This window comes from Camelina sativa, chromosome 11, assembly GCF_000633955.1.
Source record: "Camelina sativa cultivar DH55 chromosome 11, Cs, whole genome shotgun sequence".
NCBI classification, from domain to species: domain Eukaryota; kingdom Viridiplantae; phylum Streptophyta; class Magnoliopsida; order Brassicales; family Brassicaceae; genus Camelina; species Camelina sativa.
In genome coordinates, this window is record NC_025695.1 from 8,484,582 (window position 1) to 8,511,230 (window position 26,649).

Below are 26,649 nucleotides of genomic sequence, written 5' to 3' on the forward strand. Positions count from 1 at the left end.
TTTTTTTTTTTTTTTTATTTCAGATTTAAACGTAGAATTTTATTTTTTTTTTTTTTTTTTTAATTAGTCCTTGAAAATGGAGACAAACAGATGACAATGAGCTAAAGAGATAATGGGCATGCATTTTACACGGATAAGGATAAATGATCATGCATGTGTATGAAATGTATGGATTGGATGGTGTGTACACACATATAGACGCTAAAAATAGAGTGCAAACTGTTTGAAAAAAGGATGGTTAGGCGAATTTTAAGGTTTGAAAAGGAAAAAATAAAAAACTAACGTGTGGGTGTAATCACAAAAACAGATTAGAGACCAATATTAAGGAGCCTTTAATTAGTTGTCCGAGTTCCCCTCGATCCTTTCTTCACAAAAGGAAATCATCTTCTTCCTTAATCTCATTCCCATTGGACAAATTATTCACACAAATTAAAACAACAAATTTTGTTATCTTCCTCAAGGGCTTACCATTGAAACAAGACATAAGCAATGGTTTGTTTTCTTCTTATTATTATTGCGATAAATTTCAAGGATTGTTGTTACTAGCAGGCAATCTATGTGGTTTTATCCTAGTTAGGACAAAAGATACGCGAGATTCAAATTTATGATTGCTTTAGTTTCAACATCATCCTAAGTTTTGGTTTACAACATCTGTTTTTGAAAATAATGTAAAGCTAATGATTTAAAGAAAAAAAAGGAATTTGGATGCAATGTTTATGTAATTATGTTATTAGACGTTGATCCTACCAATGTTTTTGACGTGGTTATCATTTGTTTGTATATATAGTGTATCTCATTTTAATTCACAACTAGTTAGCGTCATAACTCGATATCTAGACAAAGAATAGAACTAATGTATTGATATTGATTAACAACGTAACCCAAAATCTAGCTAATTAATTCGAAACTAATGTTTCCTAATTAATGTGAATGAATAGGCGAACGCGGCGTCTGGGATGGCAGTGGAGGACGAGTGCAAGCTCAAGTTTCTGGAGCTAAAGTCGAAAAGAAACTACCGGTTCATAGTATTCAGGATAGACGGGCAACAAGTGGTGGTCGAAAAGCTAGGAAAGCCCGAAGAGACTTACGATGATTTCACGGCTTCCCTCCCTGCGGACGAGTGCCGTTATGCAGTCTTCGATTTTGACTTCACCACCGCTGAAAATTGCCAGAAGAGCAAAATCTTCTTCATTGCATGGTAATCATTTTTTTGTTTCTTCTAATCACTCGCTTCCTTAAATTCATATTGACGTTAAATTTGATCAGTGCTTTAAAATTTGGATGATGAAACATATATATGTACATAGGTCCCCTGATTCATCAAGGGTGAGGATGAAGATGGTGTACGCAAGCTCTAAGGATAGATTCAAGAGAGAATTGGATGGCATTCAGGTGGAGTTACAAGCCACTGATCCTAGCGAGATGAGCTTCGACATTATCAAAAGCCGTGCTCTCTAAACCTTTTCAATGATCTATATCTCTCTATCCACCGCTGCTGATCTTCACAAAAAAAACACCATGTTATTGGTTAAAACTGAGTTCTTATCTGTCTTATTCATTTTATAAAACATTTTTTTTTTTTTTCTACTTCCGTTTGGGAGAGAAGTTGAAAACCATGTAGCTTTGTTGTGTAACTTCTCAAATAAAAGATTAATATTTCCTCCGTTGACGTGCTTCAACAAGAAGTCGATATGTCCGAGTGGTTAAGGAGACAGACTTGAAATCTGTTGGGCTTCGCCCGCGCAGGTTCGAACCCTGCTGTCGACGTATATTTCTAACTTTTGTTAGTTTCAGCTTTTATAACAAGTATCCGAACTTATTTATACGTTTTACATGGCAGTATTAGTAGTAGATACATCAAAATAAGCCATATATCGAAAAGCCACACACATTAACATGGAAAGCTTTAACTACAAACCCATATCATTAGAAAGAAGATGCTCAGTTTCCAGATTCTTGAAATCTCCTCTGCAAAGGCACAGAACCACCATTTCCGCCTCGTTGACCTGCCTCATCTCCTCCTGATAACCCCATTTTATTTCCTAATAAACCATTTACACACCAAAATCAAAACTTTTGATTCAAAAGTCATCACTAACGCTAAAAGCTGAAAACGCTATTTATAACAACAAGAAGAGGCATTTACCAACGGTGGAGCCAAGTGACTGTGAAGAGTCTTGAACAGACTGTGTAGCCTTTTGCGTCACTTCCTCCGTCGTACCAGAGAGCCAAGAAGTAACAGCTCCACTCAGCTTCTCCACCATCCCTCCTTCGCCTTCATCCGCATAAGCTTTGCCGTGTTTCATAGCTGCTTCCGAGCTCGGATCCTTAAATCCTCCTAGCCTTTTCTCCACCTCCTCCGATTGTGTCACTATCCCCTTCTTCGCCGGCCCCGTTTCTCCTCCGCCAAGATGAAGCTTTTCAGCGACCACCTCCGACAAAACCTTATCTTCCTCTCCCGGACTCAGTTTCTCCGTCAGATATTCTTTAGCCGACACGCCCTTGTCTTGTCCTGTCTCTGTACCACCGGTTCCGGAGAATGGTAATTTCGTCATTACACTAGCTCCTGTCTCTTTAACCTTCTCGTAAACTGGAGTCACCATACCTGCGACCGTACTCCCGTATCCCACACCGGAGCTATGAGTCTCCTCTCCCTCAATACGATTCTCGTGTACGCCACCGCCTTCTCCAGAGTAACCGAGCTTCGAAGCGACGGTGTTCTTCGCTGCTACAGCTTTGTCAGCTACGGCTGAAGTAGCTGATGCGATCTTATCGGTGTAACTGCCCTGATTCGACTGATACATCTCATCTCCTCTCTCCTGAGATTTCGAATCTTCACCCTCACGGTTCTGTATACCTTGAGCTCTCGTCGGCAAATCTCTTCCCAAATCTAATTCATCACTCCTCTCCGGAGACTCTTTCCTCAATCCAGATCCGTAGTTTCCGGCGGATAAATGCGTACCCATTTCAGGTTCCGATTTCGTATCAAACCCATGGCTCTTCTTCCCGAAGTCCGTTCCTAACCCTAACCTTCCAAGAGCTGAGACCGTCGTTGCTGGTCCAGTTTCTCCTGAAGCTAGATAAAGAAGAGGACACAGGTCAAAAGAGTTGTAACCCTGAAATCAGAACTTCAGAATTAAGAGAAAAGTTTTTACCTTTTCCGTGGGTGGGATCAGTAACTTTGGACTGATAATTCGACATCCCACCTCCATGAGATCCAGGAGCGGCTGGATCTTGCTCCAGTCCTCTTGGTCGCTCGATATTAACCTTACGTTGGTCTCGAGACTTGTCTCCACCAGGAACAAACGTTCTCGTCACATCTTCTGTCGCAGAGGGCAACGATACGGGCGTGTTATGCGGTGTCAACGTAGAAGCTCCTCCGCTCTCTTCTCTTTTAGGTACGCCTGAGTGTTTCACAGGATGAGACAGTGCTTCGTGGCCAACTCCTATGTTTGGCTCAGAGTGTTTCGTATGTGAAGACGGGAGAACGGGAAAAGCTTTCGTGCCTGGAGGAACTATCTCATACTTCACCGGAATGTGAGCCTTTCCTCGTGCTGTCGAGACCAATCAAACTAACCGGTCAGGTATCACCCCCCAAAACATTAACTAATTTGGTTTGGGAATAGAAATATTAAAGTGAAGCAAACCTGGTGCACCGCCGCGTATTTTTTGGTCTCTGTAGTGATCTCCATCGTCTTCCTGGTCTCGATCGTGATCATCGGGGATGTGTTCTCCACGATCATGCTCATGGCTATGTCCATGTTTTGTAAGAACGTTCTTGATCTTCTTGGCTTTTTCCTTCACTTTCTTTAGAACTTTCGATGGTCCTTTCTCATGATGCTCTCCTTCCTCTGCATCCAAAAACAGAGGAACACATTGAAAACATTCATTTCGGAATGTCAATAAAAAACAAAATGTATACATTATTGAGACATCTGCTTTCGCATACCAGGATGGTGAATCTTTATTGGCTCCTCTGCTTGATGACGAGCATGATGAGTACGTTGCAACTGTCCTTGTGAATCCATAATTTTTCCTGACTTTGATTTTGTTGTTTTCCTATCTCTGCAACCAAATTGATTCTGAGAAAACAAGGGGAGCTTCTTGGACGATTTATACAGAGTTGTAGAGTAGAGAACAAGGAGAAAGACTCGTAAGCAGAACCACCTTTGGCTATATCCTCTGTGCTCTGTTACGAAATACCACGTGTCAAGTGATGCCACGTATCAGGCTCTTGAGTGTGTACGTGGCTCTCTTCCTCTAATCATTATCCGAGAAAGACCGTCGCTGTAACCTCTTTCACAACAACGTGCCGTTTTCCAACAAAAAAAACAGCATATCGTATTTAATCCTAAACCCGAAGACGACAAGAATCGATATCATATGAATATGTGGGTTGGTCCAATATAAATGCACAAATGGGCCTGAAACAAAGATCCAGTAATGCTCTCTATGGTATGGTTTGGTTTTGTTGGTGGTAGAAAGAGCAGACACGAAGCGGAGGGTTCGATTCAGCTACCACAGTATCCACGTGGCGAAATTTCATTCGTCTGTACAAAGCTGCAACGAAAGTAGATAAAATCGAAAGGGATGGGCGAGGAGACCACGTGTCTGCGAAGAAGCTCCCACAATTGGATAATGTAAACGGAATAAAAATTAAAGGATCTGAAGATTGAGTCTTTTTCTTCTCAGAGGCAGCTGCTGAGTTTATTAGTTCCTGTCCTCCATCCAGATTAATCGGACAAAAGACAAGAAGAAGAAAGAAACACAGTTGGATACAGAGAAAGATATGGCTGTCGGGATAAACGCGATGGCGGTGACGTTTGTGGCGCACGCGCTGGCGGTAATCGCGGCGGTTATGGTGCTGGTTTGGAGTATTAGTTACAGAGGTGGATTGGCCTGGGAAGCTACTAACAAGAATCTCATCTTCAATGTATGTATGCCTTCTTTCAAATCTCCCTTTAACTTCATTAAAAGCTCTCTCCTTTATTTCTCTCTTTCTCGCGTCTGCGTTGACTCTTTTTGTATGTCTTGGCCATCTGTCTCATTCACTGATCATTTGTTGGTAATTTTACAAAACCACCTGATCCTAGTTCCGATTTTCAAAGATTGATAGTCTTTTCTAGCTGACTTCTTTTTATCCTTTTCTCAGTACTGTTTTCTAAGTGAGTGAGAATCCTCTTGTTATCTTTATATTTTGTTAAAGTTGTAAAATGGGTTTTTGATCGCTAGTCAGATAACTCTAGTTTTGTAAGCAATCTTCCTCTGGTGTGTCCCAAGTTTTTGCTATGAAGGTGTCTTAGGATCCATGAGTGTTGTTGTTGAGGGGGTCGTATTCAGTTTATTACCGTGTGAGTCAATGTACAGAAGATGATGTTTGGTCTTCTTGTTTTGTTTAATAGATGGTATCCAATAAAGAAGATTTTTTTAAAGTTTCTATTGTTAAGAGGAAAAGATACTAACATTCAAATATCAACATGATCTTTGTCACCTTAGCAAAGGGTCTTCTCTTCAGTTGTCTTTATTAGCCATAAAGATTGTAACAAAAAGCTTGTAATCTTTTGTTTCACTACCTTATTTGCAATCTGTGTCTGTGTTCTGACACATTTTCGTTTCTTGTTATGTGGTCCAGCTGCATCCTGTTCTCATGCTCATTGGATTTATAATCTTGGGAGGAGAAGGTAACGATAACAACATCTGTTGAACAACGATATAAATAAAGATATCACTTTCATTTTGATCTTGGTTAGTCCCGTTAATGGTCATCATCATTTCATTCCATATAATCTTGGTCTTTTTTGGAAATTGGAAACGCAGCCATTATAAGTTACAAAGCGCTTCCCCTGGAGAAACCAGTGAAGAAGTTGATTCACCTTATACTCCATGCCATTGCTCTGGCTCTTGGGATCTTTGGCATCTGCGCAGCCTTCAAGAACCACAATGAAAGCAAAATCCCTAATCTCTACAGTCTCCATTCCTGGATTGGAATTGGAGCCATTTCCCTTTATGGCTTCCAGGTATAATTCCATGGCCTTTTTAGCTCCACTAGACAATTCTTTCCCCATTAAAAACATGTAAATCAATTCAAAGATAATCACACGAGTATTTTGGACTTTGCAGTGGGTGTACAGCTTCGTAGTGTTCTTCTTCCCAGGAGGATCAGCGAATCTGAGAAGTGGTTTGCTTCCGTGGCACGCAATGCTCGGCCTATTTGTTTATATACTTGCGGTTGGGAATGCAGCTCTAGGGTTTCTGGAAAAGTTGACTTTCTTGGAGAATGGAGGGCTTGACAAGTATGGATCCGAAGCATTTCTCATCAACTTCACGGCCATTGTCACTATTCTCTTTGGTGCCTTTGTGGTACTCACTGCGTCTGCTAAGTCTCCGTCACCTTCCTCCTCAAATGATGATGATACTGTTGATTACAGCTACTCTGCTATATAAATAACACTTTCTACATTCCACTTACATCTGAATTCCCCCTTGTTAATTCTGTCAAACTCCATTTATATATGTAGCTAAAAGCTTTGTGTTGTACGCTACTTCTGGTGTGTAAAATCTACAAAAACTTTTGATGAATCTTGCTATACTTTTATTGCCATTGCTTTGAAAAACCTCTCATCATCGAAGTATCATATATAAGTGTTGTACTGTTGTTAGGTCTAAGCTAGTGTAGTCGGTTAGACAACCCATTTTGAGCCAAAAAAACAACTTGAGTGGGAATATTCATTAACTTTCACGAGCTTTGCGTCTCCTAATTGGTGACAAAGTATTTAGACAAAAATGAACACTTTTCTAACTTTCGTTTTCCCCTTTTTGGTCAACCGTAAAGTTTCGTTTTCCCTTATAAATATGATTGACAGTACATTAGAGCGCTGTTGATGAAGAAAAGAATTTAGCAGAAGAATTACAATCTCAGGACTCTCTTTGAGACTCATGCTTCTGAAACTTGGAACCAAACACGACGTCGTTAAGAGTCCAGTTGTTGTTGTTGATCATCATCTCGTTGTAATGGAATCGATCAACATCACTTGTTTCTTCATAATCTGAGACATTGTTTTCGACATTTGGAGCTTGATTGTGCTTAGAGTCTGTAAAAACAGAGGAATCATCGGTATGGGGATCCGAAGAAGAAAGCCATTCGTTGAAGAAAAGCCTTGGAAGCTCAGGAGCAGAAGAACTTTGATAGTTGTTATTTCCGTTACTTTCTTGTGATGGAGATGAAGATTTGTTCTCTAGGAGTCTCTGGAAAGAAATCACATGATTCGAGATCAAGGTTTCCGGGTTTCTTTTTCCACAAGAAACAAGTGATGAAGAAGGAGAAGAAGAAGAGGATATAAATTTTGGGTGCTGCAAGTTCCGAGACTTGAGCCATCTCTTTTTCAAATGAGAATGCCAATAGTTCTTTATCTCGTTATCTGTTCGTCCGGGCAAGAATTTCGCAATTTGCGACCACCTAAATACACCTTTATCATTAGTCTCTCTTTTAACTAGCATCCTAAAAACAATAGGTTTAGGTCTTGGGGTTATGCTTACTTGTTACCCAAGGAAGAATGAAACGTCAAGATGGTCTCTTCTTCTTCTGCGCTAATCATTTCCCTCTTCAAACCTGGTCTTAGGTAATTAATCCATCTTAATCTGCAACTCTTCCCATTCCTTTGTAACCCTATCAAACCAAAGTTGACTAAATTAAGTAATAATTTGGTAGCTGACAAACTAGTACAGAAGAAGATGAAAAGAGAGACCAGCTTTGATGGGAACAGTGGTCCAGCAAGAATGACCATGAGAGAGGATGCAACTCCTTAGCTTCTCGTCTTCTTCGGGTGACCATAACCCTTTCCTCTGTTTCTCTCCAGATTTCGTCTTCGCCATCACTCTATCGTCTCAATTAAAGCTGTCCCTGATACAAGAAAACATGTCTCAATATTATGATGATTGAGACAACATATATCACCAAAATGTCTACAGATAGAGCCTACATACTTAGTGTTAAGAAATGACCAAATAGGCCTGTTTAGAGTAAAAGACAACTGACATGTATATATTGTATTTTTTAATGATTTTTTTATGGATATTTATTTGTGAATATCTTATGTGTATAATTGTATGCATTTGTATAAGCAGTGAGGGAGAAATTTCATAATGGAATATGTAAGGATTAACTATGTGTAGCAAAAGTCTACTTGGATAAAAATGATTAATTATTGATATGCAGTACATTATAAGGTTCCTACGTACATGAAAAAAAAAAGGAAGAAGAATCTTTGCAATTTCTTGTTTGCTACTCTTCGTTTCTACTTATACTTACTTTACTGGAGTTTTATAGACACGAACAAAGATATATAGTTGCAAAAAAATGTCAAAAGAGATGACCAAATGAGCAAGTTTAACGTGAGACGTGATCTAAGCACTAGAAATAATTCTAATAGATGCATGGAACATTAACGTGAGACGTGATCTCGAGATATCAAAAGTGAGTTACAATGGACGATATTAACTTAAAATAGATGTGCAAAATGTCAAACTAGTATAACATAAGAATAGAAACAAAACTGTCAAAACTCAAAAGGGTATAACTCGGTTGTTTCATAGTTACAGAAATATGTTTATAAGATATGTTATATGTGAGTTATACATTTACAATGGACGGTGTCTTGAGGAATCAGATAACATCTTCATATCCAAAACACTCTCAAAATGTCGGCAAGAATTTTATATGGCCGACTTCTTTAATTTTAAATCGCGTCAATGAGTTTTTCTTTGTTAGGAACTTCATCATGGTGGAATAATCTGTCTGATTCAATTCAATGATTTGTGAATAATGATGAAATAATGATTATTAAGAATCATCCAATCTGTTAATCTTTTTCGTAAAGCATCATTAGCAAGCAGCCAAATTGCATTTGATAAAGCAAGTACAACTTGAAATAATAATTAAGAGCTTTTTTCTTTTTTTTTCTTTTCTGAATTATATAAATTCAATTCTAAATATATGTAGTGAAGTCAACATTGAGCTCCTATTTGCTGCTAGTAAATTAGTAATCATCATTGGATGTTTCTTTTCCTCTCACGATGTTGTTTTTCTTGATTAGAGAACAAAAGTAATAACATTTTTTCACGGACAAGTGGACCAATAATAAGAGTAATTGAGGAATATTGTTATTTGTTAACTTTAAAACAATATGAATTCCTTTTGTCCCGATCGAAATGGCCCTGTCGCGATTTTAATATACTCTGATTTTGTATTTTACTTGTTGGCTCTATTGGCCTGTGGAAAATGATGAGTAGATAAAACTGAGAGAGAAACAAAAAAAAAGAAATGACTATTTTGTCTTGGTCGTCTTGATCGCATAAAATATAATTTGCCGTCAAACTAATCGCCAATGAAACACGACTAATGTTATGATGACCTAATGTTTGCCCACAAAACTTCTCCTACTTCGACCATTCCGGCCTTGTGGTATATGATGTGATAAAAGTTAACAACATACAGTATTTGTCATTAGTTAGTTTGTTGATTTCTTACCGGTGTGGTATTTCGTATACCACCAACAAAAGTAGTTTGAACATGGCCTAGTTTGTCTTTCATTTCTCATACACATAGCATTAAAATAGAAATATCATTTAACATTGAATGAAACACATGTTTATGAATTTCTTCTTCTTTTTTTTTTGTTTGTGCTGAAACTTTGAACCAGTTATACATAATAAATCCAACAAGTCTATAATGTAAATAATTCCACACGCATCATCCGAAAATCTCATCTCTAAATCGGTAGCCACAGCTCTCTACCGTACCTAATAAGTAACTTAGCATCTGATACCTTTCTTCTTCTTCAACACACCGAGCAGAATCACGAACTAATCATGTTGAAATGAAATCTGGATAGCTGTTGGGGTATGGTTGATATAACCGGTCCATATCTCTGTTACAGGAAAAGAGCATATGTTTAGAATTTTGTAGCAAAACCCATTTTCCAAAGGTTAATAATAGTGTCTTGATAAAAGTAAAACCTGAACATTGTCATAGAGCTCAAACAAAGGGACGGCCAAGAGTTTCAAGTTTTTGGGCACAGCAAAGTACTCTTTCTCAGACAAGTGAACAATGTAGAGTCTCTTACATTCCTGGCCATACCACAAAAAAAAAAATGAGATATAAGGAAAAGGATACAAGAGGAAAGTTGAAAAGCTAGATTGTGTTCTCTTTTACTACCTTTGGTTTCGTAATGTGAGGAGGGCAATACGGGTACATCATGGTTTCAAAGTTCGGACGCCACCATGTCGCAACACATTCTCCTACCTATTAAAGGGGGAAAAAACCCATCAAAAAACCAACGGATCAGGGACATTGCTAGACATATAACGCAATCAGACGTGTATCAATTCATGGCAGTCTTCTTTCTTCATGTAAGAAATAAACATATAACCTCTATCAATGACCCCAGACCTATCTTTGTTTCATTGTATAAATCCCTAATTCCTGGCATGCTAAGAGTAATGACAAAACTATTTCTATATTGAATTGTTCTCGTTTCCATTAAGAGCAAGCACATGCTACACCGACCTAGTTCTTGTAAGGCATCTATCTATACCTATATCTGGTCACTATCAGTCAAAAAAATAGAGGAAAAACCAGGATGATACCTTCCAGTCAGGTACAAGTGCAGCCGAATTGCCTCCAAGCTTACTGGTCAACTTTCTTTTCAGGCCATCAACTTCTGCAGACACAACATAGTACATCTAAAACTTAAGCAACCAAGTAACTCACAACAGTATAGAAAGTGTTACTAACGGATGGTCATTGTATACCATTTTCTCCCGGCTTCAGGCGTCCACCTGGAAGTTTGCAGAATGTGTTACCAATTTGCAGGAGAAGTATATGAGGATGGTTGTGTTCTTGTACCTGAAAGGTTTACCAGCATAAGGTATCAAGAACAGTCCTAAGGTTAGAGAGATATAGGTAATGTCAATTATCTACTTAACTTATACACCAACAAGATAGTTGTAACTGTGAATTATAAGTTTATAAGGTTGAAGGATGTCAAAACAACATCTTATGTTTCCAACGATCTCAAGAAATGAGAGAGTGAATGTAAAGCAGATGATACTCCATCAGAAAAAATGAAAGCTTAGAAGGGCAAGGGTGCACATAAACAAATTAAGAAATGAAACAACAAGATACATCAAATATGTCTGCTATATGGCACCGTCCAAAACCTGTGACGTACTAAAAGTTCATTTTTATGACTTTATTCAGTCAGTTTTACCAAAATTTCATTGGATCCATAAAGCTTGTGATTTTATTAAGAGCAGTTTAATCCATTAGTTTTTGGGAATAAAAGGTTACCCAAACAGTACAAAACTGAGTTGGAGATGGCAACTAGAAAAGGAAGTAGATGACTCCAGGCATACATCAAACCACTTCTATATTTATGCACGATTCAAATAATAATTGGGTCGAGAACGTATCTTTACAGAGAATGATAAGATAAAGTACAAATATGTTGACACTTGAGTGGTATTACGCATATGACAATGTGGCCATACAATTCATGACCCACATAACTGTTCCACCGATTCTAAGACAGCACAGAAATAAACACAGAGAGAACAACAGACGATGTTGATAACTAGTAGGATAAAAAATTATCATACCAGTAGAATCCCTTCAACGCTAGTCCTCATGCCTTCCTTCATATAGCTGCAACACACCGGTAAGAAATCAAGAAAGAGATACATTAGTCATCAGACTCCAAGAATGTCTTAAGTTAGAACTATAGAATTCCAGATTTCAATTATTCAAGCAAAAAGCATGAGACTTTTTACTTACAAAAAGCTGTTCCCTTCTCAAATCAATCAGTGGAAACTTAAACAGCCTATAAATTTATTTTGTTCACTAAGTCAGATCTCTCTTAAAAAGTTCCTCTAGAGTATGAACAAAGTTATAGTTGCGTAAAATGGCTAAGAGATGATAACAATGTTTGTTAAGGAGCCAAAAAAAAAACAGAGAATAAACAAAATCAAACAAGCCTTAGCCATTCTAAAAGACGAATCTAAAGCTCACCAGCTGAGCAAAGGGAGAAGCTAGACAATTCAGAAGCAGCGAGGGAACGCAGATACGCAGACACACTTATAAAAAACCTCAAATTGTTTACCAAATCAGCGAGATCATGATCTAAAAGCATGTAAAGGCTGGAACGTTCTAGGGTTTTAAAAAATTTTTGTCATCTTCTACAGAAGCAGCTACTAGAAGAAGAAATAAAACAAAGAGGAGAAAGAAGGAGAGAGGCAACACGTACTTGATTTTCATACGAGCGAGTCGGTCGGCGACAGAGGTGTCCTTCTCCAGCTTAGGTTCCTTAGTTCCGAAACTGTAGTTCGAAAGCGGGTACGTGTTCACCACCTGAGACATAGCCATCTCTCTCTCTGTGTCTCTCTCTAACCCAAATCCACTCAGACAAAACCGCTCGGTTTCTCTTCCCCTTGTCTCTCTCTCGATCTATATCGATCGGCGGCGGCGACGGTGACAGAGGAGTAATGTCGTCGGGGAAGTTTAATGACACCGTCTCTCTCAACCGTAGACTCTTTTAATATATTTTAACACTTCAGGCCCATTTTAATGACCCGGCCCGGCCCATAAGAACCCCCTGCCTTCGTCACTTTGCTTAATGCCGTATCAGTGGTTCTTCTTCTTGGTGGTCGGTTTAGTGTTTTTTTAGTATCAATCAACCTAAGAAGCGCGCGAAAATTGGCAAACCCAAGTTCGCCATAGCCACCCACGACCTTCCAGTTTCTCTTACTATGAAGAAAGCAAATATGGGCAAGCAAAAGCAGCAGACGATTTCTCGATTCTTCGCTCCCAAACCCAAATCCCCGACTCAGGAACCGATTCCGGTGGCTGACTCATCGTCTCCGGCACCGAAGATATCCGCCACTGTCTCTTTTTCTCCTTCAAAGCGTAAGCTTCTCTCCGACCACCTCTCCGCCGCGTCACCCAAAAGGACTAAACTTTCTCCTCACACTCAAAACCCCATACCCGAGGACCCTGATTTACACCGAAGGTTTCTCCAGAGATTTCTTGAACCCTCGCCGGAGGAATCTGTTCCCGAAACGTCATCATCAGCGAGGAAGTACACGCCTTTGGAACAGCAGGTGGTGGAGCTAAAGAGCAAGTACCCAGACGTGGTTTTGATGGTTGAAGTTGGTTACAGGTACAGATTCTTCGGAGAAGACGCTGAGATTGCAGCACGCGTGTTGGGTATTTACGCTCATATGGATCATAGTTTCATGACGGCGAGTATACCAACATTTCGATTGAACTTTCATGTGAGGAGATTGGTGAATGCAGGGTACAAGATTGGTGTGGTGAAGCAGACTGAAACTGCAGCTATTAAGTCCCACGGTGCTAACCGGGGAGGTCCTTTTTTCCGGGGACTATCGGCGTTATATACTAAAGCCACACTTGAAGCGGCTGAGAATATAAGTGGTGGTTGCGTTGGTGAAGAAGGTTTTGGTGCACAGAGTAATTTTTTGGTTTGTGTTGTGGATGAGAGAGTTAACCCGGAGGCATATGGTTGTGGTGTGGAAATGAGTTTTGATGTTAGAGTTGGGATTGTTGGCGTTGAAATTTCAACTGGTGAAGTTGTTTATGGAGAGTTTAATGATAATTTCATGAGGAGTGGGTTAGAGGCTGTGATTCTGAGCTTGTCACCAGCTGAGTTGCTGCTTGGCCAGCCTCTTTCACAACAAACTGAGAAGGTAAATTTTATCTCTGTATGAGTAAAATGTTACTAATTTAAGCATTCTTGATTAATTTTGAACACTTTAGCTCCTCAATCGGTTTTACCAGATTTTATCTAGAGTTATTGTGAGCTGAATCCTTCATGATGAACTGTTTGACATAAGAATCTCTGTCTATGTGTGTATAATCTCTATGTAGATTAGTTTAGAAGACTTTAACTTCTTGGGGTATGTGCATACATGTTGTGATAGATGATCGTTTGGTATCTTTGTTTGGCAGTTTTTGTTGGCACATGCTGGACCTACCTCCAATGTTCGAGTGGAACGAGCATCACTGGATCGTTTCCGCAGTGGTAGTGCAGTAGATGAGGTTATTTCATTATGTGAAAAAATCAGCGCAAACAACCTAGTAGATGATAAAGAAGTCAAGGTGGAGGCTGCTGAAGAAGGAATGTCTTGTTTGACAGTTCACGTACATCATTTGATTTTCTAAAAGCTTTTTCTCTATTTGATTTTGATGATCCTCTGTTAACATGGACTTGTTAATAGACACATCTAGCTTTCAAGAAGAGTTTTTCTTTTCTTAAAGGCTTGCTACAATTCCTGCTAACTTGTTCCTTTGTTAATGTTGCAGACAATTATGAACATGCCAAATCTGATTGTTCAAGCTCTTGCCCTGACATTTTGCCATCTCAAGCAATTTGGATTAGAAAGGATCCTTTACCAGGGGGCTTCATTTCGCACTTTGTCAAGCAGCACAGAGATGACTCTCTCAGCCAATACGCTGCAACAGTTGGAGGTACTTTTCTGCTTTATTTAGCGTGCCACATGTTTATTTCAGCCATTTCGAAGTATCATAACTGAGTTTCCCTTATAAGAAATTTTATCTATTTTCAGGTTGTGAGAAATAATTCAGATGGATCGGAATCTGGCTCCTTATTCCATAATATGAATCACACTCTTACAGTATATGGTTCCAGGCTTCTTAGACACTGGGTAAGACATAATATCCTTTCTTCTTAGATTTTTGTAAAGCTTTGTACGTTTGGTCTTGTTTCAAGTGTTTGGAGTTCGAAAGATATTCCAAGTCATTGCTGATGTACCAACTTGTCGTCTTATAATAAAGAAAAAATAATTTACTGGCATCTTTCAGTTCTTGAAAGGGACATAGATTTCTACTTACCCCTCAGAGTTTTCATGAAGTTTTTGCTAAGTGGTATGGAAATTAATTAGAAAGACCTCTTATCATAATTTGTGGGCACTTCCATTTCAACAGGTGACTCATCCTCTTTGCAATAGAAATCTGATATCTGCTCGCCTTGATGCTGTTTCTGAGATTGCTGCATACATGGGATCTCATAGTTCTTCCCAGAACAGCGATGAGTTGGTGGAAGAAGGTTCTGAGAGAACAACTGTATCACCTGAGTTTTATTTCGTTCTCTCCTCAGTCTTAACAGCTTTGTCTAGATCATCTGATATTCAACGTGGAATAACAAGAATCTTTCATCGGACTGCTAAAGCCACAGAGGTGATACTTGGCCTGTCCTTTTCCCTCTTTTATTCGTGCTTGTGTTGTCTAAAGTTAGTTAAATTCTCATATAGTGCAATACTGTAATAATTTTGTCCATGGAAATAGTTTAAACTGCCACCATGTATGCATGTATGTTGACTGACCAAGTCTAATCATAAAAAGCCCCTCTGAAGTGAGTTAAAAAATAATACAGAGGATGGTCTCTTCGCGATTTCTAGTCAAAAATATATGTGTTTCATAGTAATAGGCTAATAGCACCATTGTTCAGTATCCTGTCCTCTTTCCTCTCGTTGGTTTTCATTATATAGACATAGTCATATGGAAAGCTATAAACTTCAACGTGCCAATTCTCAGTTATCTTGATTAGGAAGGAAATAATGGGCAGAGCAGAAAAATATTTAAGAGTTATACGAGTTTTGCTTCACTTCCATGTTTTTTGTTAACTAGCTCTTGCTTTTTAACCCTCTTCCTTACCTGAGGTCTGATGGTTCTTAGCTTTCTGGATGACAAGTTCATCGCAGTTATGGAAGCTATTTTACTTGCGGGGAAGCAACTTCAGCGGCTTGGCATAAAGCAAGACTGTGGAATGACTACGCAATCCACAACTGTGCAGTCTTCTCTTTTAAGAAAATTGATATCTGTTGTCTCATCTCCTGCTGTGGTTGACAATGCCGCAAAACTTCTCTCTGCCCTGAATAAGGAAGGGGCTGTTCGAGGAGACTTGCTCGACATACTAATCACGTCCAGTGGCCAATTTCCTGAGGTTTGTATCTTCTATGGAAATTGATATTATTTACTTTCCTCTTAATGGTATGTTTTATGCATCACACAGCTTCTTTTTCTTAATCTTCTTTGCTTTTTTCATGAATCAATTGTTGAGTAGTGACGATGTTATGGTCCATAACTCAATTCTGTTATTTGCTATGCATAGCTAGCTGAAGCTCGTCAAGCAGTTTTAATCGTCAGGGAAAAACTTGATTCCTCGATAGGTATATTTCGCAAGAAACTCGCAATTCGAAATTTGGAGTTTCTTCAAGTGTCCGGGATCACACATTTGATAGAGGTACCCTCTCGAGAAACTTGTAATTTTCTTATGCTTTCTTACCGCAAGAGTGCAGCTTTCTTGATTTGTTTTGAAATTGCACCTAAAAGGAATCCCAAAAGTATCGTCATGTTTCAGGATAAGAATAAGTATCAAGAAGGTAGCTTGTGTTAGTTTCTTTTTGTGTTTACTGTTCTCACTTTCTTTCTCGTGCACATATCCATTGAGATACTCACAGTTATGAACCTAATTTTTGTGTATAATACTCTCTCATCTTTGAAAGTTGTGGACCTTTATTTCTGATCTGAAGCAAAGGCTTTGTACAGCTGCCCGTTGATGCCAAGGTGCCTGTGAATTGGGTGAAAGTAAATAGCACCAAAAAGACTATTCGATATCATCCCCCAGAAATAGTAGCTGGGTTGGATGAGCTAGCTCTAGCAACTGAACATCTTGCCATTGTGAACCGAGCTTCGTGGGATAGTTTTCTCAAGAGTTTCAGTAGATACTATACAGATTTCCAGGCTGCCGTTCAAGCTCTTTCTGCGCTGGACTGTTTGCACTCCCTGGCAACTCTATCTAGAAACAAGGTTGAAGGAACAAACTACAAAATATGTGCTTGTAGTCACGGCTTTGCAATTCTTAACTTCGTTCAAATTTATGCCTCTGCAGAAGTATGTCTGTCCCGTGTTTGTGGATGACTGTGAACCAGTTGAGATAAACATACAGTCTGGTCGTCATCCTGTATGCATCTGCTCTCACTTCTTTTTCTCTTTCTTTCTATGTTTAATTAAATTGGAAATGTATCAATCATTTTGTTTTGAAAAATTCCCAGGTATTGGAGACTATATTACAAGATAACTTTGTCCCAAACGACACAAGTTTGCATGCAGAAGGGGAATACTGCCAAATTATCACCGGACCTAACATGGGAGGAAAGAGCTGTTATATCCGCCAAGTTGCTTTAATTTCTATAATGGCTCAGGTAACATAGATATTAACAGTATAAGCTTATGCCTTACCAAAATCTCCTACGTATGTTTAATGCTAAATGATTCTGATTACTCCCTTTGGTTTCCCAGGTTGGTTCCTTCGTACCAGCTTCATTCGCCAAGCTGCACGTTCTTGATGGTGTTTTCACTCGGATGGGTGCTTCAGACAGTATCCAGCATGGCCGAAGTACCTTTCTGGAAGAATTAAGTGAAGCGTCACACATAATCAGAACCTGCTCTTCTCGTTCGCTTGTTATAATAGATGAGCTTGGGAGAGGCACTAGCACACACGACGGGGTAGCCATTGCCTATGCAACATTACAACATCTCCTAGCAGAAAAGAGATGTTTGGTTCTTTTTGTCACGCATTACCCTGAAATAGCTGAGATCAGTAACGGATTACCAGGTGCTGTTGGGACATACCATGTCTCGTATCTGACATCGCAGAAGGATAAAATTGGTTTTGATCATGATGATGTGACCTTCCTATATAAACTTGTGCGTGGTCTTTGCAGCAGGAGCTTTGGTTTTAAAGTTGCTCAGCTTGCCCAGGTAAACTCGCTTCAGATACATCATACATAAGTTTTATATCTGACAGACAGAATGAGTAGCATAGGTAGGCCACATCCTAGAAGAGGCCTTAATTAAAGAAATTAAAGATGATCAATGCATGCGTCAGTTACTGATATATATGGCTATGGTTGGTCCACTCATGAAGCTAAACTCACATCTATACTTGACTGCAGATACCTCCATCGTGTATACGTCGAGCCATAACCATGGCTGCAAAATTAGAAGCTGAGGTACGTGCAAGAGAGAAAAACACACGCATGGAATCACTCGGAGAAGGAAAAGGTCATGAAGAAGATCCAGTACATGGTGACCGTGAAGATTCAAAAAGCTTAGAAGAATCTGTTTCTGGTTTAGATGACTTCTTTGCAGACCTGAAACTTGCTCTCTCTGAAGAGAACCTTTTGAAATCATTCGAGTTTTTAAACCGTGCGTGGAAGATTGCAGAAGAATCAGTGTTAGCAAGTTTGGCAAAATCAAACTAAACACACTCCATGTTATTTACTCTAATAGCAAGCATGTTAGCCCCTGCAAGGTTTTGATCATGTGCAGGCAAGTTGTAGCTGTGGAATAGGTAGGTCAATATTGACATTTTGACATTTTGACATTTTAAGAAGATTTCAGAAGTACCCTTACCTTTTGTACGAACCAGTCCAAACGTGGAATAGTCGAATCTAAGGGATTATAATATCCCACGTGGCTAACATTAGCATCTATTATGGTCAAAGTCAAATGCACGGACGGCTATCGAGCGTGTGTCCATCGTGGCCAAGGGCGGGGGTTAAAATATGAGATTCTTCTCTTCGCCACGAGAAAAACTTTCCATTTTCAACAAAAGTTGGAAAAGAGAAGAGAAAGAATCGGATTCATAGAGGTAAAGGCAAATCTATCGCTACGATGTTCTCATCTTAGAAATCGAAGCAAGTACCGATTGGTGTTGATGTCGAATAACATATGTTCCGTTCCGTGTGTTTGGATTTTGGTCGAGGATTAGTCTTTTGTGGTTTCAGGGACCAATTTCTCTGTGTTTTTATGTCGATGGAGGATAAATTGGTGTTTTGCCTGTAGTAGTATTTATCTTTGAGGTTGTCGTTAATTTTCTTTAATGTTGTTATTAAAGATAAGCAAATATATGTTTAATGTTGCAGTCAGGTGAACTATTATATTTTCCTGGATAAGAGTATATAATCAACTCAAGATGAAGTACGTTTCTCCTTCTCCCTGTTTCTTTTCACCTTTTTTGTTTTGTAGTAGTTAGACTCTTTATTAGAATTCTGGTATGCACTTTTGACTTGATAGAGTATAGCATGATCTTCATCAGGATTGAATAAAGTAAGAGTTAGGGAATCTTTCACCTTTGTCTTGGTTTAAGGCTCATGTATTGGCTAGGTGATCATGCTTAGTTTATCTCAGGATGTTTACTATATGTACAATTCAGGCTGCAGCACATTATCTTTGTTTTCAGCTATTAGTAACACTTATTTTCTCTGTTGAGTGTATACATTTCTTATGGCAGGGGACGTGTACAATGGGATGAAGCTAATATAGTGGAAATTGAATCCAACAAACCTGTAAGGCAGAAGATTACCGAACCAAAGACACCGTATCACCCCATGATTGATGATGATGGTTTGTCCATCTCTCTGTTTTGGATTTCTTTTTTCTTCTATTGTTTGCCTACATATATGCTTCTGGCAATACTGGCATATAGTAAATACAAAATAGTAGTCACCATCTCTATACAGAGGAAAATAAATAACACAAACATAACCTACAGTATATGCTTCATGTTGGTTAAATTTGAAATGGTGTCAGTCTAGTTGGAAGAGTGACCTGAACAAAATTCTGATTTCTTTTTCTTTCTGGGTTGGTTTTGTTCAGGTTCTCTGTCTCCTAGAGGAAGATCATTTGACAACTGTGTTGATGAAATGCATCGTGCGGAAGAACTAAGGAAAGTTCTGAATGATGTAGCTTCTTCCAGTAAAACTTTGAGCCAGAGATCCGAGTCTGGTGGCTGGAGCTGGTCCGAGGATGACACAGATCCAATGGATGAATATGAAGGTTATTTACAAAACCAAATAAATAGATCAAAGATGCATGACTCGTAGTTTCATCAGGTTCTTGGTTCCTAGATAAAATCTTAATCTATGTTTTTTGTGCAACTGCAGATTCTGAGATTGAGAAAAATGAAAGTTTCAAAGAGCATAGACGGGTACACTATGACGAGTTTCGAATGGTAAAGGAGCTGAGATCCTCTGGGTCTTTCTATGGTAAAGATGCAGAAGTGGATGATGGTGCCAGAATTGTTAAATCCGAGGCAACAATCTCACAAAAAGCTCCCAGTGTTATTGGCTCGGATAGAGAAACAGCTGATGGTGATTCGGATGCAATATCACCGGGAAAGCCATCTTTGTCCTCTAGTTGATTCAAACCTCAGAATGAACCTTTTGACACTACAGAATACGATGTTACTAAACTGTAGCAAACACAAGTTTTAACTATAAGAAGATCATATTAGAATAGGGAAAATAACTAGAATGACCCATATATATATATATATATATTTTGGTGTGATAATGACCCATATATATTGGAATTAATAACTATAGTAACTTATATATTTAGAAAATAATTAGGATGTTTTTCGTTTTTTTTTATTTCTCTATAATACCTTTTATAAGCTTTGTTGCAAAAAGAAAATATTACTAAAATACCAATAAAATTTTAATGTCTGTGTGACAAAAACTGCTGTTATTTATGGACAAAACATGAATTTAGCAAAATTTCAAATAAATATGTAAGACAAATATGTGACAGATTTTATTGCATAGTTATCCCAGATTTGTTTTTGATTTACACATTTGTTCTTTATACCACAGATTTATTCTTAAAACTTGTCACAGATTTGTTCTCGCCCCAAATTTGTTATTACGTTGTCGCAGATTTAGAAATTGTCGCATACTTTTTGTCTACCAAAAACATATCTTACAGACTTTTATGAAATTGCCACAGATTTTCTTTGTTCGGTAGATTTGTTTTCTCACACTTATTTTTTTCCTACAGATTTATTTTTTTACCACAGACTTAATGTACAGATTTTTTTATGTTAAAAGACCTTTTTCCAAAGTATTCAAAAATGCAGAAAAAAAACATTATCAGCTAAATTTGTTTAACAATACAAAATTTCATTAATTTGAACCACATTGATGAATTGACTAAAAATAAAAATAAAAAACAATTAAAATAATTAAGAAACAATGACACGGCAGAATTTGATTGGAAATATATGATGATAGACTTTCACTCTTAACATTAATCTTAGTTGTAACTCTAAATTCCTTTATTTTTGTAGATTTCTGACTAATTACAATTTTTATTTAAAATTTCAAAAAAAAAGTGTTATATGATCTCTCATTTCTCCTCCATGAATGTTATACCACCACTTGAATCTTATCGAACGATTCATATGATAACACGAATCTATTGTCCCACTCCGAACCACGAGATCTATTAGCACATCAGCACGTGTCGGTGTCTTTTGATCCACGAGGTCGGTGACGCTTAGCTTGTTGACCGGTATAGTCGGTTATTACCGGTTCTTCTATGTTTTTTTACGGTCAAACATTTTGAGTGTCTTTTATAATTAAATAATGCAATGTACTAAATAGTTTTTCCCCCAACTACAGGTCTCTTAATTTGTGAATTGAGATTGAATTTTTTTTTTTAATTTCAGGTTAGTAACTACATTTACATTTTTGACTATGGTAGAAGAAGTATAGTATTTAAACATTGATTTTTCTTTAATTTTGCGAAAATAAAATTTGTGCAGTCCCTCCCCAAAAATAATATTTTCTCCGTTTTAAAATATAAAATTTTTTAACTAAAATATAGAAATTAAAAAGTTTTTATTTTTAATAAATTTAATCAAACAAAAATAATATTATATAATATAAAATACTAAACTATTTTAAATATTACTTAAAAACTTCGAAACGGAAAGGAAGGAGTTAAAAAATCTCTCTTTCTTTTTTCTTTTCTTTTTCTACAGGTTTTGCCGATTTTTTTTCTTTTTATTTTTTGGTTTTTTCCATCGCTGAATGGTGCAGTAAAGTGTTAAATTCTCTCTTTGTGTACTCTCTCCCTCTCTACTGGGTTTCTTTCTTCAAAAATTTCTGATCTTTTTATTTATTTTGGAATTGTGAAAGTCCATTTCGTTTGACAAGTTGATTTCTGGGTTTTGATTTGAGTTGCCCGATTGGATTCAAAGTTTTAGTCTTTTGTTGGTAAGTTGTATCCTTTTTTTTGCTGAATTTGCTCGTCTGATAATTAGGGCTTTTTGTTTTGTTGGATTTGTATATCTAAAGTCTCTGATTTTTGTTTTCATTTCTTTCAGATTTTGACTACTCAGCTCGATCAGCTGAATCTTTCTGTAATTCTTGGATCCTGAATGGTTTAATAATCTTAGTTTGATCGGTTAGAATAGAGCATAGCAGTTTGGGATCCGTTTTGGCTCAGATTCTGAGAGGACGGCTTTTCAAAGATTTAAGCTTTTCATTTCTTTGTATTTGGACGACTTGGTCTGTGTTTGCTCTCCTGGGGCATGAACAGAACGGTAGTCTCAGGAGCTGTCGAATCTAGTTTCTAATTAACTGATGCTGTTGGTTCGGAAGCTCTAAATATGCAGAGGAGCAGTGGCATCAATAATAATCATAATATGCGTATCCCAACATCACCAATGTCTTTCTCCTCGAGTAGCGTTAACATGCCTGGTTCATCTGTTCTTGATGGGTCTGCTTCAATGCAACACTTACCTCAGCAGCAGTACCAACTACAACAGCAAGTTGGGCAAGGTTCAGTTCCAGTGAGGGATAACAGTTACTCCCATGTTGATAAGAAACCCAGATTAGAAGTGAAGCAAGAGGACATGTTGCAGCAGCAGATTTTACAGCAGTTGATCCAGCGTCAGGACCCCACCGGAAGGAATCCTCAGTTGCAAGCTTTGCTTCAGCAGCAGAGACTAAGGCAACATCAGCAGATTCTTCAATCCATGTCACCCTCTCAGAGGCTCCACTTTCAGCAACAGCAGCAGCTGAGACAGCAATTACAGCAACAAGGCACTCAACAGATCCCTCCTAATGTACGTCCTTATGAAGTTGGCGTGTGTGCTCGCAAATTGATGATGTACTTGTATCACCTGCAGCAACGACCTGCTGTAAGCTAATTCTTATCTGTGGACTTTTTAACATTTTCATCACTTCTGTTCAAGTTCTAACCATTACTGATTCCTCTTTGTAGGAAAATTGCATTACCTATTGGAGGAAATTTGTGGCAGAATACTTTTCACCTCGTGCAAAGCAAAGGTTGTGCTTGTCACAGTACGAAAGTGCTGGGCACCATGCCCTTGGCATGTTTCCACAAGCTGCTCCGGTCAGTTTCTTCTTTGCTCTGTGTTTTTTGATCTTTTATGATATTCATGTCCTGTATCTCTGTATCTTTTACCATATAAACGTTACTATTTATCAATTTCACTGCAGTACACAGATTGTTTGATTAATAAGTCCATCATCTCATTTTGTTTGCAGGATATGTGGCAGTGTGATCTTTGTGGCACCAAATCTGGAAAGGGATTTGGTAAGAGAGTTGCAAATTTCATTCTTGTGTGTACTTATATTTCTCTGCCTTCACTTGAGCACAATGAAGAAACTTACACATGCTAATTGCTCTCTTTTTATTGTTTTAAACGTAACTTATTGTTTTAAAGCAATTTCGTTAAAGAAGTAGCTAACTGTCACTTCTCGTGTTAATCCGCAGAGGCAACATTTGATGTACTTGCCAGACTTATTGAAATTAAATTTGCAAGTGGTATTATTGATGAGCTCTTATATCTGGATCACCCTCGAGAAAACAGATTTCCCAATGGACTGATGATGTTAGAATATAGAAAAGCAGTCCAGGAAACTGTACACGAGCAGTTTCGTGTTGTCCGTGAGGGCCATCTTCGCATCATATTCTCTCAAGATTTGAAGGTATCTACAACAACTCTCTGGTTCAAACTTTTGAAAAGAGAAGAAAAAAATCAATCAGCAGTGTGCTTAACTTTACTTTGCTTCTTTCTAGATATTGTCTTGGGAGTTTTGTGCTCGGCGTCATGAAGAGCTTCTTCTTCGCAGACTTATTGCTCCGCAGGTCCTATTCTAACCCTTGCGTAAATTATTATGAACTTAACTTTACAAAAAGACATTTCTCGTCAACTGTGTGGCTATGTTTCCCTAAACATTTTGTGTAATGTGCTTATCTTCTGGTTTCCTATGAATTAGAGCACAAAGTTTGTAATTTTACTTCAAAACAGATGTTTGTAGATGCTGCAACGCTGTTAAGAAGTGTACTAAAACTTATTATTGGTCATGCAGGTGAACCAGTTGCTTCAGGTTGCACAAAAATGCCAGAGCACGATCTCAGAGAGTGGATCAGAGGGAGTTTCTCAGCAGGATTTACAGTCAAATAGTAACATGTAAGTTGATCCTTATTTTCCTTTTTACATCCTGTATGGTGGTTGCAGACTATTCTTTTATTTTCGATTCTCAGGCATTTGTTTCTAGTGCTCTTTGTCATTCTTGGGTGCTAATTTGTGTATCAGGGTCTTGGGGGCAGGACGGCAACTGGCAAAGTTCATGGAATTACAGTCACTGAATGATCTTGGCTATCCAAAAAGATATATCCGAACTCTGCAGGTACTCATTAGCTCCTTTCCTAGCTACTAATTTTGTATATGAAGACCTAAGAAGGCCTAATATTGAGCCATTGCATGTGACAGATATCTGAAGTTGTCAAGAGCATGAAGGATCTGATGAATTTCACTGGCGAGCACAAAATCGGCCCTATTGGTAAGTCTACTAATTTTCCCGCTGGTGTATCTTTCACTTGAAATATCTACTGATTTTTGTAACTCTCCTGGTGAAAATGTTCTCTTTGATTTTCTGAATGAATGTTGTGAATGTTATGTGATGCCTGCTTATGTCATTTATGCAGAGGGGTTGAAACGGCTTTTGGAACAGACGGTGACAGTAAAGCTCCAGAGACAGAAAATGCAAGAGATGGAGCAGTTTGGGAATAGTGGATCTATGAATAGCCCAGCTCAAGCTCAAATGGGATTAACTTCAGGAACGATGAATGGATCAACTGGCAACAACTCCAATAATCACCATCAAATTGTTGGTCGTGGAGCTATGAGTGGGCAAGCTCAAGCTCAAATGGCGTTATCTTCAGGAACGATGGGGGGCTCAACTGCCAACAACAACTCCAATAATCACCATCAAATCGTTGGTCGTGGAGCTATGAATGGCTCAGCTCAAGCCGCAGAAGCTCTGACCAAGTATCAAAGCATGCTTATGAGACAAAATGCTATGAATAACCCAAACTCAAATACGGGCAAACAAGAGGGGTTCTCGAGTCAGAACCCTTCCCCAAACTCAAACCAGAGTCCATCTTCGTCGTCTCATCAGAGGCAGAACCTAGCTCCAGGTGGATTTCCCAGCTCTCCTCAAATGCAACAGCAACAGCGAACCATGAGCGCTCCCAACATGCTTCCGCAGAATCAGCCTCATCATTTGCAATCACCACATTCACATGGTAACAGTCAGGAGCAGCAGATGCTTCATCAGCTGTTGCAGGAGATGTCTGAAAATGGAGCAAGTGTGCAACAGCAGCAAGCCTTTTCGGGTCAAAGTGGTAGCAACAGTAACGCAGAGAGAAACACAACTGCCTCTACTTCCAACATCACAGAAGGAGGCCGAGTTCCAAGCCGCAACAACAGTTTTAAAGCAGCCTCAAACAATAACCTTCATTTGTCAGAAGATATATCGGTTACAGGACTATCTCATGATTTCTCAGAAGACGGCTTCTTCAACAACAGTGATATCTATGGTGGCTTGTAATATCCCGACAAAACAGAGGCATTGTTACTTTGACTTAACACATTGAAAGAGAATTTAGGGCTTATTCTTCTCATTTAGGTTGGTCTTTGTATAGAAACCAAAGAGATATGAGGCCGATGAAGGTATTTGTGATTTGTTGTAACTTATCTATAGGAACTTTTAGCATCTTATTTGTTCCCTTTTAGAGATGGTAAAGATGTAATCTAAAGATTATTTCTGCAGACACTTTCAAGCGATTTTATTCTTTTTAATGCTTTTACTTTGTCGATGGGTTTGATGAGTTCGAAGTCATGAAACTTAATATAGTATAGAGTCTTATTTGTTGATCCAAATAGGGTTTTACATCCCCTACCAAAGTGAGATTTGGTTCTGTATGGGCTGATAAGATCATCATCTTGAAGGGGCTCATAAGTTGTATGAAAAAAACTTAAAACATAACAAGTTGCAACACAACTTGAACTACTCATGAGCCTTTTTTAAAAGTTTTATGTCCTCTTTTATCGTGTATGGCTGTATGCTATTAATCGAATCATTGTGGATTTGTCTGTAGAGTGGCTCTTCAACTTAAAGAAACTGGTTTCTGTAGAGTTGGTCTCCGATAAGAAAAATGAAAAACATTACCATAGAATGCACATACAAGCATGTTTTATGCAAATATATAACTTATCAGATTAAGGTTTTAATGGCATATTCCAGAGGGTTCATTTTTTTGTTAACTAATAAAAATATAAACAAGTAGTTACTATTTAGAATCCGTAAAAGGATGAGAACCTTAAAAAAACCTCTCTATAAAGTATAAACAGATTGTTAAAACGCATTAAAAAAAAAAAAAAAAAAAAAAAA

The 26,649-nt window shown here is 38.2% G+C and overlaps 8 protein-coding genes and 1 non-coding gene across 14 annotated transcripts; 6 read left to right on the top strand and 3 right to left on the bottom strand.

Moving 5' to 3' along the window:
• On the top strand, positions 333 to 1,660 carry LOC104722406 (actin-depolymerizing factor 7-like). Its single transcript, XM_010440557.2, has 3 exons — positions 333 to 492; positions 939 to 1,198; positions 1,308 to 1,660. Exons 1-3 carry the CDS (start codon positions 490 to 492, stop codon positions 1,456 to 1,458), a joined length of 414 nt encoding a protein of 137 aa, XP_010438859.1. The 5' UTR covers positions 333 to 489; the 3' UTR covers positions 1,459 to 1,660.
• On the top strand, positions 1,686 to 1,767 carry TRNAS-UGA. Its single transcript has one exon. It is a non-coding gene; the product is annotated as a tRNA-Ser (tRNA).
• LOC104722408 (low-temperature-induced 65 kDa protein-like) lies at positions 1,770 to 4,130 on the bottom strand. Of its 2 annotated transcripts, XM_010440559.2 has the most exons (6): positions 3,950 to 4,130; positions 3,648 to 3,851; positions 3,156 to 3,554; positions 2,606 to 3,076; positions 2,147 to 2,518; positions 1,770 to 2,042 (listed from the first exon to the last, which is right to left on the bottom strand). In XM_010440559.2, exons 1-6 carry the CDS (start codon positions 4,026 to 4,028, stop codon positions 1,942 to 1,944), a joined length of 1,626 nt encoding a protein of 541 aa, XP_010438861.1. In that variant the 5' UTR covers positions 4,029 to 4,130; the 3' UTR covers positions 1,770 to 1,941. The 2 variants fall into 2 exon arrangements, with proteins under 2 accessions (XP_010438861.1, XP_010438860.1); XM_010440558.2 differs by having other exon boundaries at positions 2,147 to 3,076.
• On the top strand, positions 4,604 to 6,601 carry LOC104722409 (transmembrane ascorbate ferrireductase 1). The gene is made up of 4 exons (XM_010440560.1): positions 4,604 to 4,933; positions 5,633 to 5,681; positions 5,818 to 6,017; positions 6,121 to 6,601. Exons 1-4 carry the CDS (start codon positions 4,790 to 4,792, stop codon positions 6,442 to 6,444), a joined length of 717 nt encoding a protein of 238 aa, XP_010438862.1. The 5' UTR covers positions 4,604 to 4,789; the 3' UTR covers positions 6,445 to 6,601.
• LOC104722410 (transcription factor LAF1-like) lies at positions 6,822 to 7,919 on the bottom strand. The gene is made up of 3 exons (XM_010440561.2): positions 7,746 to 7,919; positions 7,537 to 7,666; positions 6,822 to 7,456 (listed from the first exon to the last, which is right to left on the bottom strand). The coding sequence occupies exons 1-3, from the start codon at positions 7,870 to 7,872 to the stop codon at positions 6,916 to 6,918; spliced, it is 798 nt and encodes a 265-aa protein (XP_010438863.1). The 5' UTR covers positions 7,873 to 7,919; the 3' UTR covers positions 6,822 to 6,915.
• On the bottom strand, positions 9,624 to 12,564 carry LOC104722414 (pre-mRNA cleavage factor Im 25 kDa subunit 2). The gene is made up of 7 exons (XM_010440566.1): positions 12,300 to 12,564; positions 11,656 to 11,701; positions 10,810 to 10,903; positions 10,645 to 10,718; positions 10,214 to 10,300; positions 10,015 to 10,125; positions 9,624 to 9,926 (listed from the first exon to the last, which is right to left on the bottom strand). Exons 1-7 carry the CDS (start codon positions 12,416 to 12,418, stop codon positions 9,855 to 9,857), a joined length of 603 nt encoding a protein of 200 aa, XP_010438868.1. The 5' UTR covers positions 12,419 to 12,564; the 3' UTR covers positions 9,624 to 9,854.
• LOC104722413 (DNA mismatch repair protein MSH3) lies at positions 12,650 to 18,505 on the top strand. Of its 2 annotated transcripts, XM_019233049.1 has the most exons (13): positions 12,650 to 13,258; positions 13,349 to 13,758; positions 14,021 to 14,212; positions 14,375 to 14,539; positions 14,638 to 14,736; positions 15,017 to 15,268; positions 15,783 to 16,034; positions 16,203 to 16,334; positions 16,640 to 16,900; positions 16,983 to 17,054; positions 17,146 to 17,295; positions 17,393 to 17,854; positions 18,049 to 18,505. In XM_019233049.1, the coding sequence occupies exons 1-13, from the start codon at positions 12,802 to 12,804 to the stop codon at positions 18,355 to 18,357; spliced, it is 3,213 nt and encodes a 1,070-aa protein (XP_019088594.1). In that variant the 5' UTR covers positions 12,650 to 12,801; the 3' UTR covers positions 18,358 to 18,505. The 2 variants fall into 2 exon arrangements, with proteins under 2 accessions (XP_019088594.1, XP_010438867.1); XM_010440565.1 differs by having other exon boundaries at positions 12,650 to 13,758.
• On the top strand, positions 18,580 to 20,449 carry LOC104722411 (protein phosphatase inhibitor 2-like). 4 transcript variants are annotated; one of them, XM_010440563.1, is made up of 5 exons: positions 18,580 to 18,746; positions 19,021 to 19,075; positions 19,368 to 19,501; positions 19,754 to 19,933; positions 20,041 to 20,449. In XM_010440563.1, exons 2-5 carry the CDS (start codon positions 19,071 to 19,073, stop codon positions 20,295 to 20,297), a joined length of 576 nt encoding a protein of 191 aa, XP_010438865.1. In that variant the 5' UTR covers positions 18,580 to 18,746; positions 19,021 to 19,070; the 3' UTR covers positions 20,298 to 20,449. The 4 variants fall into 4 exon arrangements, with proteins under 4 accessions (XP_010438865.1, XP_010438866.1, XP_019088596.1 ...); XM_010440564.1 differs by having other exon boundaries at positions 19,389 to 19,501; XM_019233051.1 differs by lacking the exon at positions 19,021 to 19,075 and having other exon boundaries at positions 19,389 to 19,501.
• LOC104722415 (probable transcriptional regulator SLK1) lies at positions 21,895 to 26,051 on the top strand. Its single transcript, XM_010440567.2, has 10 exons — positions 21,895 to 22,155; positions 22,266 to 23,084; positions 23,168 to 23,299; positions 23,455 to 23,503; positions 23,684 to 23,898; positions 23,990 to 24,058; positions 24,283 to 24,383; positions 24,510 to 24,603; positions 24,687 to 24,756; positions 24,902 to 26,051. The coding sequence occupies exons 2-10, from the start codon at positions 22,551 to 22,553 to the stop codon at positions 25,804 to 25,806; spliced, it is 2,169 nt and encodes a 722-aa protein (XP_010438869.1). The 5' UTR covers positions 21,895 to 22,155; positions 22,266 to 22,550; the 3' UTR covers positions 25,807 to 26,051.